We start from the raw sequence: 19,091 nt of genomic DNA, 5'->3' as shown, positions 1-19,091 counted from the left end.
CTTCACTATTTCATCTCTCAAAGCTGCCCACTCATCTTCTGCTGTATTCCTTTCCCTTGTTGTAGTCAATCATTGCTTAGTGCTTCCTCTCTGAAGTTGTTAACAACCTGTGGGTCTTTCAAATTATCGAAGTCTCAACTTCTTATTTTCCTACCTTTTTGCAACTTCTTCAGTTTTAAACTACAGTTCATAACCAATAATTGTGTTCAAAGTCCATATCTGCCCCTGGAAATGTCTTACCATTTAAAATCTGGTTTCAAAATCTCTGTTTTTGTACAATCAGTCTGAAATGTCCCGGTGTTTCCAGGTCTCTTCCAAGTGTACAGTCATCTGTAATGATTCTTATACCATGTCTTAACAATAATTAAATTATACTCGATGCAAAATTCTACCAGGCAGCTTTCTCTTTCATTCCTGTCCCATAGTCCATATTCACCTACTGTTTTTGCTTCTCTTTCTTTTCCCACTACTGAATTCCAGTCTCCCATTATAAGTAAATTTTCCTCTCCCTTAACTGTCTGAATAATTTATTTTGTCTCATCAAGCATTTCTTTAATCTCTTCATTATACGCAGACAAATAAACTTCTACTACTGTAGTGGGTGTTGGCTTCATGCCATCTTGGCTACGGTAATGCTTTCTCTATACTTCTGATAGTAGCTGACACGCATTCTTATTTTCTTATTCATTATGAGACTTACTCCTGCATTACCCCTAATTGATTTTGTATTTATATCCCCATACTCATGTGAAATGAAGTCCTGTTTGTTTGTGTTGACTGACACAAACAACATAGCACATAATGAAGCCAAAAGTTGTATAAGAAATTTGAAGAATTTTTAGACATAAATAAGATGATAAACACTGTTGAGATGATACCTCACAGACATGACCTGATCTTTAATTTGTGTGCTAAGAAAGAGATCCGTAAAACCAATATTCAAATCAAACAACCTTGCTGCACATGCCCCAAATGCAATTTAGTAAATATTAGTAGACTAGAGAAAACTCTGCACATTGAACATGGTGAGTATCCAAATTCCCTGGGAAGAAATTTCTCTGTCAAGAGAGAGACAGAATTGTAAATGAAATTCATGAGCACAACAGTCTTCTTTTAAAAGACAGTCTTGCTGTGCAGGCTTATGAACCTCATTTTTTTAAATGAAAACTATGTTACAAGAAGAGAAAGAGTAGACCTTGGTAAGAGGAAAGTCCAGCAGACTTATTCAGTTCAGATAATAGTGCTGCCTTAGACCACCCAGCAAAAATAAATGACCATGCAAGACCCAGTGAAATCAAAATATTTTTGCGTACCAATAGCATTATTTTCCTTCTTCATATAAGTGTACAATCTCCTAGGTGTAAAATGAGTGTACCGTAATACTGGCTTGATAAAATTAACTGCAGTGTTTTGTGTATTAATAAACACTGGGTGAAACAGTCAAAAATAGACTTATGTTTTCCTCTAAGAATATGCTTAAATGTATATTTGAAGTAGCTGGCATGGTAATGAGTACACGGAAAATTGTGATTGTCTCTGTTCATCAAACTCCAGACTCTGATGGAATAGTATTTATAGAAAGATATAGGGGCGATTGGGATGGGGACCAGTAAAGTGCTGCTTGTGGGAACATACATAGACAAGATGGGAGAGAGATTAGGGCAGCTAGGTGCAGTCAGGATGTATGACAGAGGACAGGGCTGGCGGAGGGGGGGGGGGGGGGGGAGGGTTAGCAGAAAAAGACTGTGAAAAGACTGAGGGTGAATTGATGGAATAGAGGACTGAATTGTCCTTGAGTGGGAACAGGGAAGGGGCTAGATGGGCAAGGAAAATGTCTAACGAAGATCGAGGCCAGGAGGCTTACGGGAACGTATGATATATTGCAGGAGGAGTTTCTACCTGACCAATTCAGAAAAGCTTGCATTGGTTAGAAGGATCCAGGCGGCAAAGGCTGTACAGCAGTCACTGAAAAATGAGAATGTGGAGTGCTCAGCAATGGGATGGTCCAGCAGTTTCATGGCCATTCGTCATGCCCACCAGAACAGTGGTTGCAGCTTAGCTTTTAGATCACATGACTGGTTTCACAGGTAGCCTTGCCTTTGATGGGATAGGTGATGTTTGTTGCATCTAGGTGTAATACAGGGATATGAACCATGAGGCAAGGAGTTGTGTAGGAATCAATGAGGGTATTGTGTAGGTTCAGTGGCTGGCGGAGTATCACTGTGGGAGGGGCAGGAAGGTTAGTGGGGAAGAATTTTCTCATTTCAGGACATGACAGGAGGTAGTCAGAACCCTGACAGAGAATGTAAGTCAGTTGCTTCAATTCTGGGTGGTACTGAGTCACAAGGGGGATGCTCCTCTGTGGCCAGAAAGTAGGACTTTGGGAGCTGGCAGGATATGTTTTTCTACAAGGTTGGGAGGGAGACCCTCAGTATATTTTGACAGGGCCCAACTTGTAACTGTAGGTGCAACAGCCATGGGTGACTAGGCTGTATGGAAGGGACTTCTTGATACTGAATGGGTGCCAACTGTCGAAGTGGAGTTATTGCTGGTGCTTGGTAGGTTTGATTGGGACAGAGGTACTGATGTACCCATCTTTGAGGTGGAGGGCAACTTTGAGGAAGGAGGTTTGTCGGGTTGAGTAGGACCAGGTGAAGTGAGCGGCAGCGAAGGTGTTGATGTTCTGGAGCAATGTAGATAGGGTGTCCTCACCCCTGATCCAGATCACGAAGATGTCAGCAGTGAATCTGAACCAGGTGAGGGGGTTTGGGATTCTGGGTGTCCACGAAGGATTCCTCTAAATGGCCCATGAATAGGTTGCCATAGGATGATGCCTTGCAGGTGCCCATAGTCATACCCTGGATTTGCTTGTAGGTAATGCTTTCAAAGGAGAAGTAATTGTGGGTGAGGATATAGTATGTCATAGTGACTACGAATGAGGTTGCTGGTTTGGAATCTGTCACACAGGTAGTGTTCAGTAGCAGAAAAGCCATGGTCGTTAGGGATGTTAGTGTAAAGGGAGGTGGCATCAATAGTGATGAGCAGGGCACCATGTGATAAAGGAACAGGAATTGTGGAGAGACAGTGGAAGAATGTATTGATAACATACACCTATCGTCATGAGGATGTGGAGTGGGGTGTGAAGTGGGTGACATGTAAAAATATAAAAAATTAAATTGTCTAAGCCACATTTTCTGGGTCTTTATGGTGATTTGTGGGAGTCCTGATGGAGCAGTCTGAACCAAACATGGTACACATATCCCTTATTATCTGGAAAACCCCTGGAGACAAGACATGTTTAGTACCCTTAGTAGTAGGGAAGGGGAAACTTGTATGGGAAATCATCTCAAATGGCAGATATTAAAATTGTTGATGTTTGTAGCCTCCCTGTGTTAGAAAATGATAAAAATAAATTACTGGTGTTAATGTCATATCCAAAGGTCCTTGGAGTCATTGGCTGGTTGGTGACATTTTACCCCTACTAATGGGTAGGAATGGAAATGGGTTGGTACAAAAAAAATAAGTAACGAGGTAATCAGCTAATAAAGAAAAAATAGTATTTTCCCAAGCTCAGAACCTTACGGCATACCATGAGTGACAGTTTGTAATTCATATCTCTATTTATTCACATGTATCCCACTATCTTACCTCATGTTTGCAGCACTTCCTCTTATTTGTTGTTTAAGCTTTTTAAAAGTTGTAGTATTTGTCTAAAATCCTGTATGAATGCAACTTTGCAGTTAGTGGTGAATGATTCATTCAGTCAAATGCATTACCAATTTTTATAAAAATTCGACACATCTTCTATTGTCTGTCAAGGGAACACAGAAAACGATCAACAAAATATAATGTAACCATTTTAATTGATCTCCTCTTGCTGAAACCATGTTGTTCTGAGTACAGTATTTTAAATGTTGTCGTGGATTGTAAGATTCTGTGTTCTGTTATTATTTAAGAAATGATTGCAAAAGTGGAAATCAATTATATTGCCTTCTGGTTTCCTAATTCACCTCAATTTATTCATATAAAGGCAAGTTTCCATTACTTTTAAGAAATCTGGAAAAAACACTTTTATCTGTTGAAGTGTTCCGAAGGACAGTAAGAGTTTTAATGGACCGCTACTGCTCTCTCTTGTCTGACATGATGTAATGCCATCTGAGACCAATGAGTCTTTGACATTTAGTTGGAAACCTTATGTTCATTATAGTGAATACAATGGTATGGTGTACTCCCAGGTGTTCAGCCAAGTTTTTGTTTTCATTTTATGCATATGTTTCAATTATTAACGCAGCTGTCTTAAGGTGCTGCAAGTTTTGCTGTTATGTGTACTCGCTGCCTGGACTCCTTCTAGACTGTGAACTATTGTTGGTCTTACACTGCTATTTGTAGCGGAGTGTGAGTTCAACTTCAAGCTCTCACTATGTCCTTTGATACTCATTTGTTTTCAGAGCCTGCACTGATATTCTGTGAAACACACATTCTCCAGCATTTCCCAACTATGTTGGAGATCTTGATTACTGGACCTCAAGCCTTGTTTAAATTCAAACATCCATCCCTCTTTATTAGGTTTGCCAAAATCTTTATTGTGATGGACTCCTTAATTAAGCTGACTCAGAAACTTGGTATTTGCATGGTGATAGTGGTCCCATCATATCTAATTTCACGATAATAGTCAAGGCAGTGCTGTGTGTCAGCTTGGTTGATGTTCATTTCACCTCTCCTCAGATGTTCTGATAGTCTGCCCCACATTTATACTTGGAATTTGTGGCATTGTGTTCACATCATCTGTCTAATTTTCTAATTTTGTGTTACTATTTTTGTTGTCACAAAAGCAAAATACTTGATGAAGGTTTCTGCCATATCCTGAGAATCTACACCATTCTCACAGTCTTTGAGAGGGCAGATCCCATCTGCTGTTTTGACCACTTTTACTCTCTTTCTGTTTGAGAATGGGGATCAATTTTGTGATTAGTTTTCTCCTTTACCTGCAGTTGTATTAATGAAGAAAGTATTTTTCTCTCTGGTGAATGTGTAGTATTCTTTCCTTGTCATTTTGTACACAATATTATGTGCTTCAGTCTTTTTTGCTTTTAGAGATCACTGCCTACATGTACTGATTCCCACTTTTTCCAATTTAACGCTGTATTTAGTAAAATTATGTTTTCTGAGTTGCCTTTGCTTTTCTCCAACCATATTTTCTCCTATATACTCAACAGTGCTTATATTAATTCTATAAATGTTGTGAAGTTTTGTACCAAAATGGTTTTTATTACGTGGATGTCACATTGGTATGGAAATATATTCATCACTGTGTGATCAATACTATTACACTACAGTGTGTCACTGTGACAGATTTATATGTTTATTCTGTAAGATTATAAGTATGCAATTTGTCTATAAATGTCTATGTGTGTGCTGTATCTCCCCTTCTGTCTAAGTTTGAATCCACAGCAAATATTAAATAAAACATCTTTCTTTGAAAATTCTTAAATTGTAAATTCTAATTACTGAAAGAATGTTTTTATTTACCCATTTGGTGATCAATAGAAACCTAGTCCACAGCATTATCTTCCCTGCATATGATATTTCTACTGCTTCAAAACTCACTTTTGTTGTTATTTTGTGGAGAAACTAGAAAAAAAGGATGCCTCATGAAGGAATTATCTGAATGGGATGGAAATCAGTAGATGTGATGTACATGTGCAGACAAATATATTATTACAATGTCAGAAAAAAATTGACAATTTATTCAAGAGAAAGAGTTTTGCAAATTGAGCACATCAGTAACATGGTGGTCCATCTCTGGCCGTTATGCAAGCAGTTAATTGGCTTGACACTGATTGATAGAGTTGTTGGATGTATTCCTGAGGGATATTGTGGCACATTATGCCCAATTGGCATGCTAGCTCATTAAAATTGTGAGCTGGTTCAAGGGCCCTGTCCATAATGCACCAAACGTTCTCAATTGAGCAGAGATCCAGTGATCTTCACAGTCACGAAGATAAGCAGTAGAAACTCTTGCGGCGTACTAGTGGGCATTTTCTCGCTGAAACGTAAGCCCAGTATGATTTGCCACCGAGGACTATAAAATGGCATCTACAATATCGTCGATGTACTGCTGTGCTGTAAGGGTGTCGCAGATGACAACCAAAGGAGTCCTGCTATGAATATAAATGGCACCCAAGACCATCACTCCTGGTTGTTGGGCTGTGTGGTGGATGACAGTCAGGTTGCTATCCCACTGCTACCTGTGGTGTCTGCAGACATGTCTTCAGCCTGTAATCTCATTAGCTGAGTAGGATTGTCTTTAGTGATGAGTCTTGCTTCGAACTGAGCCACGATGACCAGTGAAGATGTGTCTGGAGATGCCCTTGACAGAGGAGGGATACTGACATGGCTGTCACCTGCCATTTAGATTCTTTTACAAAAACTGCTTACGTGATTTTGTAAAGCTGTAAACTTCCATGTAATTTTCTTTCGCCCAGTGTTCAGTGAAGATATGACTAATTTATTACAACTGATATTGGCAGCTCTTTTACATAACTGAGACACAGTAATTGAGCAAATAATATATGTTTGAACACCTGTAGTGTTGGCTGCTCAATTAAGCCTTATCAGTTGTTTGTGAAATATTGATTTGGTTATCACAATATTTCACATTATTTTTTGAAAGTATCGCTGGCATTTTGTCAGCTCTAGAAACCTAAAGACTTCCTTTGCCTTAAATCATCAATCTGTCTTTTCAATTAATTTTTCAGTCTGAATATTACACACATTTGAGAAGTACATGGGTAAATCATATGTTATATCTGTTAGTTTTCATCTTGGTATTTTATGTATTTTACTTTTTATGTGTCAAAACTTAAGCTCTTATGTGCTTTTATAATCTGTAAGAAAAATTCATATTAAGGAAACAACTTATTTTAGGAATTTATTCCCAACCCGAGAAATTCAAAATGCTGGTTGAGTTCGAGAAGATTTTGGCTGAAAATTCCAGACATCAGGCCAACAAGAGAATCTGGTAACTGTTACATCTTACTAATTATTGTTTTAACAATCTCTCTAATGTTTTAAAATAATTTTGATTTCAACAGTGAAATATTCATAACTAAAGCAACAGTAGTAGTAATTTCAAGCACATAGCGCACACATCTACCCTTGTGTCCATTGGCATCTGAGTTGTCAATCTCAAGAGATCAGACGACTTTTGGCCAGTATTTTTTTTTTTTTTTTCAGGCCTCTGCTTATCTTTACAATCCAAAATCCTGTAATGTATTAACAGCAATTTTTGAATGCTGTGCCTTGATTGATTTCATTGGATTGTACAGTTTTAGGATTAGTTCTGCTTGAATGTGCAACAAAACAGTTCCTGGTCCATTGTTACTTCATCTACAACTTCTCTTCAAAAAAGAAAACTTAAAATCCACATCAAGAGATACACTACATAATGAATGCAAAGTATAGACCCTGTGTGGTGAATTTCTCACCCACAACAGAAACAGGGAAACATTGAATAACATTGCAAAAACTTATAATCTGCATGGCCTTGTAAACGAGCCCACTAGAATAACACCCACATCCAAGACAGCTCTAGATCAAATTTTTTCAAATAGAAATAAAGTTAACCCAACTCTAGAAGTATACAATACAAGATTCAGTGACCACCAAGCTGTCATTCTAAAGGTCAATGTTAGCAAAGATACCTCAAACCCAGTCCCACCTAAAACTTTACAAAGGTTTCTCACCCAAGAGAACTTGAACAAGCTAAATGCCCTTCTTAGTAAAGAAAAGTGGACAGAGATGTACACAGCCAATGATGTCAACATGAAATTCTACATATTTCTTGACAAAATGATCCACCACTTTGAAGAGGCCTTTCCACAAAAGCCAGTAAGAATAAATAATAATAATAATAATAATAATAATAATAATAATAGAAACAAGAGTTGGATTACACCAGCTATAAAAATCTCTTGCAAATATAAAAGAATACTCCACATGTTATGTAAACAAAGTAGTGACTCCCCCCAACTAACAGAATACTATAAAAACTACACATGTATCCTAAGAAGAGTGATAAGACAAGCAAAAAGGATGCAGAATGATGAGTACATTGACAAATCCAGCAATAAAGTAAAAGCAATGTGGAATATCATAAAAAGGGAAAGAGGGGAAATGAAAGCTTCACACACGAACATAGAAATCAAACTCAACAATGAATCTATATCCAATCCCGAAGTTGTGGTGAACTCTTTCAACAATTTCTTTACGAGCATAGCTGAAAAATTGGTCCAAAATAATCCTAACACAAATTACCAACCAGCAATCCAAAAATATCACACATGTGCAGAGTCAATTTTCATTACCAAAGTCACTGAAAATGATGTTGCAAAAGCCCTCAGAGAGTTAAAAAATTCATATTCAGCTGGAATTGATGGTATCCCAGCAGCTGTAATCAAAAATTGTGAACACACAATTGCTGAACCATTAACTCAGCTCTGTGACTGTTCTTTCCAGGCAGGTACCTTCCCTGAAGCTCTGAAACTTTCTGAAGTAATTCCTGTCTTCAAAAAAGGCGATAATAAAGATATGAGTAACTACAGGCCTATCTCAATCTCATCCTGCTTTTCTAAAGTTTTTGAAAAAATAATGTACAAAAAATGATGGACTTCATTGAAAACAAAGATTTACTAAGTTTAGCTCATCATGAGTTCAGAAGCAACAAATCTACTGAAACTGCAGTATATGATTGCATAAATACGCTATTAGAAATGTTAGATAGAAAACAACCCATAACAGGTATATTTCTGGATCTGTCAAAGGCTTTTGGCACTGTTGACCACAAAATATTACTGGAAAAATTAGAACACTATGGTATCAGGGGAATTGCAAACAACTGGATTGCTACATTCCTAACCAATTGGATGCAGAGGGTCAGCATGAAATATACTAATAGACAAAGCAACTCAATAACCGAAATACTATCAAGTAATAAAACCGTAAAGCAAGGTGATCCACAGGGCGCAGTATTGGGACCCTACTTTTCCTCCTGTATATTAATGACTTGAGCCTGAATGTTGAAGCACACAAAACAATAATATTTGCTGATGACACAACTGTACTCCTCAAAGGGGAGAATACAGAGGCTGTGCAAAAAGCTGTGAACTGGACACTGAACAACTCAGCAACTGGGCAAAAATCAACAGATTAACAATCAACACCAAAAAGACAACTTTCATGAACTTTCACACAACACAAATGCAAATTCCTCTCAGCCATTTGTCACTGTAAATAACCAGTCAATACATACCGACACTGTTTTCAAATTCCTGGATCTGTGGGTTCAAGATGAACTGAAATGGAATACACATACAGGAAAGGTAAATGCCAGGATTTGTACTGGCTGTTATGCATTGAGTGTACTGAAAACATGTGCTAGCCTGAAAACATTAACCAGTGCATACTACGCTTATATACAAGCCCACCTAAAATATGGTATAATATTCTGGGGAAATTCTCCAACTGCTCTGAGCACATTCAGAATCCAGAAGAGAGCAATGAGGATTATTACTGGGAGCAAACCCAGAGACTCCTGCAAACCCATCTTCAGAAAGTTGGAAATCCTTACACTGCCTTGCCTCTACATTCTTGAAACCTTAAAATTTTTCAGAAACCATATAGTGCCATCTGACCCCAGAGTCGTAAAAAATAATGAAATACATGAACACAACACCAGGAAAAATGCAAACCTGCATGTTATACAAACAAACACTCAACTGTGTAAAAAGGGAGCTTTCCACATGGGCCTCCAACTGTTCAACAATCTTCCCACTAGCATTAAGTCCATCGAAGACAACATAAAATTTAGGGAAGCTGTGAAGTCATATTTGTTGTGTCACTTTTTTTACTCTGTAAATGAATACTTAGAACAGTAATCTTGCTGTTTGTGTTAAATTGAAAACATTGAGCAATATAATACATTAGGATACTATAGGCCTATGTTAATATATGTTGTTGTTGTTGTTGTTGTTGTTGTGGTCTTCAGTCCTGGTTTGATGCAGCTCTCCATGCTAATCTATCATGTGCAAGCTCCTTCATCTCCCAGTACCTACTGCAACCTACATCCTTCTGAATCTGCTTAGTGTATTCATCTCTTGGTCTCCCTCTACGATTTTTACCCTCCAAGCTGCCCTCCAATACTAAATTGGCGATCCCTTGATGCCTCAGAATATGCACTACCAGCCAATCCCTTCTTTTAGTCAAGTTGTGCCACAAATTTCTCTTCTCTCCAATTCTGTTCAGTACCTCCTCATTAGTTATATGATCTACCCCTCTAATCTTCAGTATTCTTCTGTAGCACCACATTTTGAAAGCTTCTATTCTCTTCTTGTCTAGACTATTTATCGTCCATGTTTCACTTCCATACATGGCTACACTCCATAAAATACTTTCAGAAACGACATCCTGACACTTAAATCTATACTCGATGTTAGCAAATTTCTCTTCTTCAGAAACGCTTTCCTTGCCATTGCCAGTCTACATTTTATATCCTCTCTACTTCGGCCATCATCAGTTATTTTGCTCCCCAAATAGCAAAACTCCTTTACTCCTTTAAGTGTCTCATTTCCTAATCTAATTCACTCAGCATCACCCGACTTAATTTGACTACATTCCTTTATCCTTGTTTTGCTTTTTTTGATGTTCATCTTATATCCTCCTTTCAAGACACTGTCCATTCCATTCAACTGCCCTTCCAAGTCCTTTGCTGTCTCTGACAGAATTACAATGTCATTGGCAAACCTCAAAGTTTTTATTTCTTCTCCCTGGATTTTAATACCTACTCCAAATTTTTCTTTTGTTTCCTTTACTGCTTGCTCAATATACAGATTGAATAACATCAGGGAGAGGCTACACCCCTGTCTCACTCCCTTCCCAACCACTGCTTCCCTTTCATGTTCCTCGACTCTTATAATTGCCATCTGCTTTCTGTACAAATTGTAAATAGCCTTTCGCTCCCTGTATTTTACCAATATATGTTAACAATGTTACATGATATTTTCTTTCTGACATCTGCAACACACTGTGTACCATCAAATCACATGGAATAAATAAATAAATAAATAAACACACCAGTCTTGTACGTGCAGCATTCTGTGTACTTTCTTCCTCTTCTTCCTACCCCCATTTCTTAGTGGGTGTAAGAAAACATGTAGAACTGTATAATGACAATGATAAATATTTTTTTATTCAGCATTTAAAAATTATGTCTTAAAGGGTGAAGAGCAGATTGGCAATAAGCATTCCATAAGTTCGTGCAACTAAATAGTTCTCTGGACTTGTGAAACCCATAAAATTTAGTTACAAAGTATTGAAGAATGTGTTTCTTGCTTTTATGATATACAGCAGAGTCCTACTAATCTGAACCCCAGTAATCTGAATGTTTGGTTAATCCAAACATGAGAAATGTTAGTCTAAGTACAGCAAAGTGTGCAGTAAACTGCTGTACATACACACAATTTTAATTTACACAATACAGTAAACATGTATTAGAAAAATTGGCAAGAAAACATTAGGTTTAAACAATGCATAAAAATGAAAGAAAAACTGTGAAATGTACTAAAATACAGTGAACATTTTATCTCTACTTTTTAGATGATGAAAACTCAGTCATTGTTTTTAGCATAATGAAGACAGTCTGTTATATGACGTATAGTTGTGCCATCGTCTCATAAATATCAAATCAGCAGGTGTAGCAGTGGGCTGTTGTTCCAAATAATGTAGTGTGAGGTGAAGAGCTTCTGCTGTGTCACTATGTGGCACCAGCTTTCCTTTGTTGCTCTCAGGCTCATTGTCACTTCCCCCCTCACAGCTGTACACATCTTCTTGGCCTTAAGTCACAGCAGCAACTAATTCAGCACCAGTAAGATTCTCCACACATGCCCCATCTGCTGCCATCCACTAATCTATGTCTCCTTCACTAGCTTCTTTGCATCCAGGGATTGTCTGTATCATTTGTAGTAGATTTTCCTCTTCATTTTCAACTAGGTTGTCCTGAACTTCAAGAGATGTCCACAGACATCTCCACAATTTTTGCAGAGTATTTTCTGAAATATTCTGCCCTGCCTCAGCAGCCCGATAAACAACATCCTTCTCACTGGTCTTTTTTGTTTTGTCCACTAAAGGAATGTTATCATCTTGGATCAGCATTCTTAAAAATTGTTTTCTGTAAATCAGTTTTAATGTTTGCAGTACACCCCGGCCCCTGTAGAAGTAGTGTAACATTCGGCGTCAAAAACTTCACCACAATTTCTCCATCACATAATTCCTCAGTGTTGGAGTGAGATGGCACGTTATCAATCAAAAGGATCGCATGGGGAGACAAATGATTTTCCGTAGAAAACTGTCGAACAGAAGGAACAAACTGGCCGTGAAACCATTCTTTGAACAGCTTACCATCCACCCATGCTTTTTTCTGGTTGCGATAATATACAGGCAGGGACTTCATGTTGCAGTTTTTAAAAGCACTGGGCCTAGCAGATTTGTCTACCAGCATTACAGGCAGCTTGTAATTACCAGCAGCATTGCTGCACGCTAATAAACTCAAATGATCTTTGCACTTTTTAAAACCAGGAGCATGGACTTATGGTTTTGATGCCAGGCATTTTATTGGCAATGCCCTAAAATTAAGGCCAGTCTCGTCATAGTTATAAATTTGTTGGGGAGAATACTTTCCCTCTCTTATAATTTTTTCAAACTCACCCAAGTATTCCTTCGCTGCATCATGGTCATAAGAAATCTTCTCTCCAATAATAGTTAGCTGATGGATTCCATGACATTTTTTGAATCTGTCCAACCAACCCGTACTCGCACTAAAAGACTAATCACCATTCATTAACTTGTTCAGGAAAACAGCCTTCTCCTCGACCAGTGCTCCACTCATAGGAGTTCTCCTTTCTCTTTACTGCATAAACCAAAGGAAAAGAGCTTCATCCACTTTATCGTACTGGGACTGTTTCAAAGTCTGCCAAATTTCGAGTGGTTTTCCTGAAGACGTTGCACAGGTCTGTTCAAGCTTCACTCGGTTCTTCTTCCAGTCACAAATGGTAGCTTTACCAACACCCAGTTCCGTTGCCAGTTTATATACATTCTCACCATTGTCTATCAGCTTCAAAGCATTCAGTTTTTCTTTGAGAGTTAACGTTGTATGTTTCCGTTTACTCATGACAAAAATACATGCACCACTACACCTGAACGAATACAGTGCAACTGTTATGCATGCCAGCAATCAATAACTAACATAACCAAGTGCTTTGTGAGCCAACTGGCAGTGCACTGACCTCAGACACTATAAAGGTCTCAACAATGCACAACAACAAGGGCAGGGAGTGAGAGTTTTGTTTTGCTTTAGGGCACAAAAACAGCTGGGGCCATACGCACCCAAATCAAAACTAGAGAACACAAACACAGAGTGGAGTTAAACGACTATGCGTCAGTCCCAATTGACAAAATAGGAGACAGCTAAAAACAGGCACTTGGAAAAAGGGCTAGTAAGCCATTGTTCCCACACTTGTTCCCATTTGTTACCATGGTGCACCAACTTATCTGCTTGGTATACTTCATTCTAGAAATGCATCACCGTAATTTTGGCTAACATGAATAAATCGGTGATCCGAACAAAGTCCGGTCTCAATTAGTATGGATTAACAGGTCTCTACTGTACTACCATCATAAAAAATTATGGGTGACGTGTTTAACTGCTTTGTAGAATGAAGGCTTTCACGACCGGGTGACATGGCTGTTGATATACTTTCCGGGATGTGAGGTCGTGGTCCAAGAACTTTTCTGCTCCTTACGTCCTCGAGTCAGTAGGCAAGACTCAGCAGAGCAGCACCTCTGAGGAAGTCCAGCGCAGTTCTGGACGAAACATAAGGAGCAGAAAAGTTCTTGGGCCACGACCTCACATCCCGGAAAGTTAAACTGCTTTGTGTTAATGAACAGTCCTTTCATTTAAGTTGTAATGTTATTGAGAGATGTACAGACTGTCAATGACTTAATGAAATAATGGGAGAATATGATAGACATTGAACAAGTATTTAGATTATACCCAGTGGCATTACTCCTCACATCTCAAGGAAGGATATGTTCTCAGCCCACACAACATCCAGGACTTTTTTTTATAGTTATTGTAATCTGTGCAACATTTTTTTTTGATTAATTTTATACTTTGAGCTGCCTTCTCAATTCCTCAATTCGCACAACTACACCAAACGCAAAACTTGTGCTACATGCACAATGACAGCACATCTTTTTGATTTATTACTTTAGGTTTAAACAGTGCACATTGTTCCCTTTGAAATTGTCACAGTTCATTCACAGAAATGAATGGGCATAAGTACTCAGTGCTTTGACTTTGACTATCCCATTGCAGAGCACATTCTCTCCTATATGCCAAAACAATGAATATGTATTATTCTGGTCTTGAGATGCAGACAATTGAGTGTTTCAGAGAGTCTTAAAAATCAGTTATGGTAACTATTGATTTGTATCTGATTTTTTGTTACTACTTTTACAAATGTCTGACATGCAATTCATAATCATAGTCCCTCCCCTTAAGGAGTGGGGGGGGGGGGCGGGGGGGGGGGGGGGGGGGGAATGATAATTGAATGTTTGTTTTTCTAGAATTACCAAGACAAACTGTATTTTTGCTTACATAGTGAAAGTGCATCAGACATATCAGATACCAGTTCCAATTTTATTTCTTCAAAATAAATAACAGAAACTACAAGCAAAAGATTGGATCACCAGTAAAACTGTAAACAAATTATCCAGTCCACAGAAACTTTTAATCTGCAGCAGAGTCCTCTTCAGTATATGGGTCAGAAAGTGATTCATGTACAGTTTCATCACTCAACAAACTGCAGTAGTATTAATTATATCCCCACTTACTTACCTGTTTCTCACACATCATGAGAGGATATCTCATTTTATCATGTTTGCCTTGGGAACAGATATATTTGCCAAAGTTTGTCCCTTTCTTTTTAAGATTACTTCACTAGAAGCCCCTTCAAATTCTGTCTTATGGAACACTGAAAGAGGTTTGTTTCTTTCATAGTGTAGTAGGCAAGCATTGTGCATTGAAATTTTGTGGATGTCTTTCTGGTCATTTCTAAAGCTTAGAAGATGCTGAAGATTAGATTGGTAGATCACATAACTAATGAGGAGGTATTGAATAGAATAGGGGAGAAGAGGAGCTTGTGGCACAACTTGACTAGAAGAAGGGATCGGTTGGTAGGACATTTTCTGAGACATTGAGGGATCACCAATTTAGTATTGGAGGGCAGCGTGGAGGGTAAAAATCATAGAGGGAGACCAAGAGATGAATACACTACGCAGATTCAGAAGCATATAGGCTGCAGTAGGTACTGGGAGATGAAGAAGCTTGCACAGGATAGAGTAGCATGGAGAGCTGCATCAAACCAGTCTCAGGACTGGCGACCACAATGACAACAACAACAGAAGATCATTGTACAGCATTATTCAGATGACAAAAGGATGAGAATTCCTCTTGCAACTTTGAATGATTTGTGCCTATGCTTCATGTTGGTACACTGGTGCTGGTACATACTTTCTTTTCTATGTTAAAGTGAACACAGTGGCACTCCATTTCCACGTGACCTATTTCGAAAAAACATATTATCAATTGAATAAGTTTGGAGGGCTTTTGTAGAGAGTGATACACATAAACAAAATGTAGATTTCATCTGCTGACCCCAAAATCCATGTGACATCATTCTCAGCTGTGTAATTTCTGATAGCGCCATGGTGTAGTCCTGGACTCATGTGGTGATTTCAGTTGATCATTGTTTACCATCTGTCTCATTCCACAAATAACAAGTGCTGTCTTGACATCTTTTTGTATGGTCAGATTATACACATCCAGATTTCTCTGTTGGAATATTTGGATACAAGGTCTCTGTGGAGTGTTCATTATGGTTTGTAGATCAAAATATACAGCCATAACATTTTGGTGAATTTGTGCTAGCTTTTGCCTTCATTTGAATTTCTTTCAAGCCAGATCTCTTCTCTGCAAATATTTGTCATGATCTTGCTTCAACAGCTTCTCATTCTTGGTCAGCAAATTAAATTGACGCAGCTGCAACACTGATCTTTCTTCAGTTCAGAGCATCGTAAATTGTGCTGTTATTGGAAGAGAGACTGACTGTCAGTTGTAGTCTTCAAATTTTGCTCTATAGACATTACTCATTAATGTAATCTTCAGGCTTGAGTCATAGTGCATCTTGAAGACTTCTGTCTGCAATAGTGTGACATGATGGAAGGGTAACTGAAGATGTTTCTCATTTAAATCATGAAACAAGATACTTTTGCTGAATACCCTCCTGTACTCTGTATCTATCAAAATGTTTTCTTATATCTAATAGAAAATGAAATTGATTAAAACTTACCAGAATATTCTTGTTGTGGTACTACATTTTTTGTATTTGGTGCTCCTTCATCAAAACATCAGTTTGTTTTCTTTATACATCACTTGAGTCTGCCGCTCATGGTCTTGCAGTAGCATTCTCACTTCCCAAGCATGGGGTTCCGGATTTGATTCCCAGCAAGTCAGGGTTTATCACCTGCCCTGAGGTGACTGGGTGTTGTGTCGTCTTCATCATCATCATCATAATCATTCATCCCCATTATGGTTGGAGGAAGGCAATGGCAAACTACCCAAACTACCTCCGTTACGATCTTGCCTAGTATGGCATCTTTCCCTCTACACTTTGTCAAGAAGCATGGGACTTCATTTCCATTTTCCATACATCACTTGGGCGATCCTACATACAGTATTCCTCTTGTTCTTTCACTCATACTGTTCAGAGTTACTGCTCACCATGGATGAGTAGCAAAAGGTGTGCAGCCTTATACTCAGGTTTACTGCCCAAATACATTTTTCTCTACAAATAATGCTGTGTATAATGAACTTAGTTCCTAACTCAATAGGTGAAGTGTTATCAGTCACATTGGTACATGTAAAATGATGTATATTGAGGAAATACATGATTTCAAGAAAGTTTATAAGAATATTTAATCGATGTGTATATCACATCCATGTTTGCACAACACACTGAAGGCTCTCAGCAGAGTGACAAAATCACAAACGTGGCACATGCGCTGTTGTAATGGTACAGAGTATACTCATTTTGCACTTTTATAATAATAGACTTTCATTCAAGATTTTGCTATAATAAAGAACATGAAAAGTGAAACTAGTCTACACCTATAAGTCAAATTCACCATTTTTGCGCAATCGTGGTTTTGGCAGCAGAGGTAGGTTGTATTGTATTCTAACGTGGCAGGCACAAGTATTTTTTCATAACTCATGCAGTTTACCAATCTGTGCCAACTTTTATAGACGCAGATGGGCTCTCCAACATGCTCTCTGTGGCTACTAAATACGAGCATCAACCTTATACTGGTAGGTGTTCATTTCGCATGGTGACCAGATAGTATGATAATACTGTAACAAGATGTTTGTGTACTTTAAAATTTTGCATTTCATTTAAACGTGTGAATACAACTTAGAGAAACGGCTCAAAAACAGAGTGTGGTGGGGTTCATTTTGATTGCGTGTTCTGTTCAATGCAGCAGCCAAAGTGAGATTTTGTGCTTGTATGAAGAGGTAATGTTGATGCTGTAGGAGCAAATTTCTTTTTAGCAGCTAGCAACATTCATGACTACAAGGAGCCTCCTTCATTACAATACAAGGGACTGGTTGTAAAAGGCAACATACTACCTACCACACTTTATATAATCTCACTTGCACCAGTACTGAAATAAAATATTGTTGGCAGCAGAATAATTTTAATGTGCAGGCTTCAAATTTTGTTAAAGTTCCATCAGGCAAGTTTGGAACAGTGTAGTTTAGTGTTGGACTGATGTGCCAATCAGTATACCAACAAGGAGTACCACCAGTGCAGCCGACTACAGAATGGGGCAGACAGAAATGCAAGTGCTGCTGTGCTAATTAACAAGGCACTGTGAGACAACACTATGTAACTTCTCTGCCCAAATGCCACTACAAAATCAAATGTAAACAGAAAAGACCCAAGCTTGGTGACCGAGAATTATTACTGAATGACCACAATTAGGCAAGGAGTACTGACAGGACCAGCAATTGAGGATAAATGAGCTGATACACTCAGATCCGTGATGTCTTAGACGCGGACTTAGTCCTTTAAATAGAGAGACTTTTGGAGCTCCAGAACATGTTTAGTTGTGCTGCCATTCTGTCAGTATTGCAAGAATGAGAGAGAATGGCAGTCTATTGAGTTTCAGTGAAGCCACAAGAAGTTGATTGATGATGGCCAACCTGCTACTTGGTTGCTGACTTCAACACTGAGACCCAGCCAACCTGATGTGTACCACAGTTGTGGTCTGTCATTGTTGCCTACTGGGACATAACAGTTGAGAAGACTGATAAGTGGCCAGCCATCTACTGGGTCATCATGGATGATCTAAAAGCTGCCATCTTCGCACCAACTTGGTGAGGTGCATCCACACAGACTTCTGGCTGACTCATGATCATCTGCTGCAATCTTTATCTACTCATTATGGTTTACCGGGGCCTAGTTTTCATTACAACTTGTTGTGTCTAGACAAGACAGCCTAGACACAATGAGAGGAAGCCGAAAGGCACGCGCTAAGTTAAAGCAGGATGGCGTGACGTCTGAAACAGGATACGTAATGAATGCTATAAAGAAAAGTACGTAGCTTCTGGAATACTTAACTTTAATCCATCCTTTTGGTACATCTGGAGATTGTGGCGATACAAGTGAGACTCTTTAGATACATGCAATGTTACTAATGGCGCCTTGCTAGGTCGTAGCCATTGACTTAGCTGAAGGCTATTCTAACTATTGGCTCGGCTAATGAGCAATGCTTTGTCCATGTAGTCGCTAGCAAAGTCGTCCGTACAACTGGGCGAGTGCTAGTCCGTATCTCGAGACCTGCCTTGTGGTGGCGCTCGGTCTGCGATCACACAGTGGCGACACACGGGTCCGATATGTACTAATGGACCGCGGCCAATT

General features: G+C 38.7%; 1 protein-coding gene across 2 annotated transcripts in view; it reads left to right on the top strand.

Annotated features, from left to right (window-relative positions):
• Positions 1 to 19,091, top strand: part of LOC124787643 (T-cell immunomodulatory protein) — a 439,315-nt gene that overhangs the window by 293,950 nt on the left and 126,274 nt on the right. For both annotated transcript variants that reach the window (XM_047254421.1, XM_047254422.1), the window contains one exon: positions 6,928 to 7,021. In XM_047254421.1, coding sequence (XP_047110377.1) covers positions 6,928 to 7,021 — 94 coding nt within the window. The remainder of the gene's footprint in view (positions 1 to 6,927; positions 7,022 to 19,091) is intronic.

This window comes from Schistocerca piceifrons, chromosome 3 (genome assembly GCF_021461385.2).
Source record: "Schistocerca piceifrons isolate TAMUIC-IGC-003096 chromosome 3, iqSchPice1.1, whole genome shotgun sequence".
Classification (NCBI taxonomy): domain Eukaryota; kingdom Metazoa; phylum Arthropoda; class Insecta; order Orthoptera; family Acrididae; genus Schistocerca; species Schistocerca piceifrons.
Note: the sequence above shows the minus strand (reverse complement) of the source record. Positions and strands in the feature narration are given on the sequence as shown.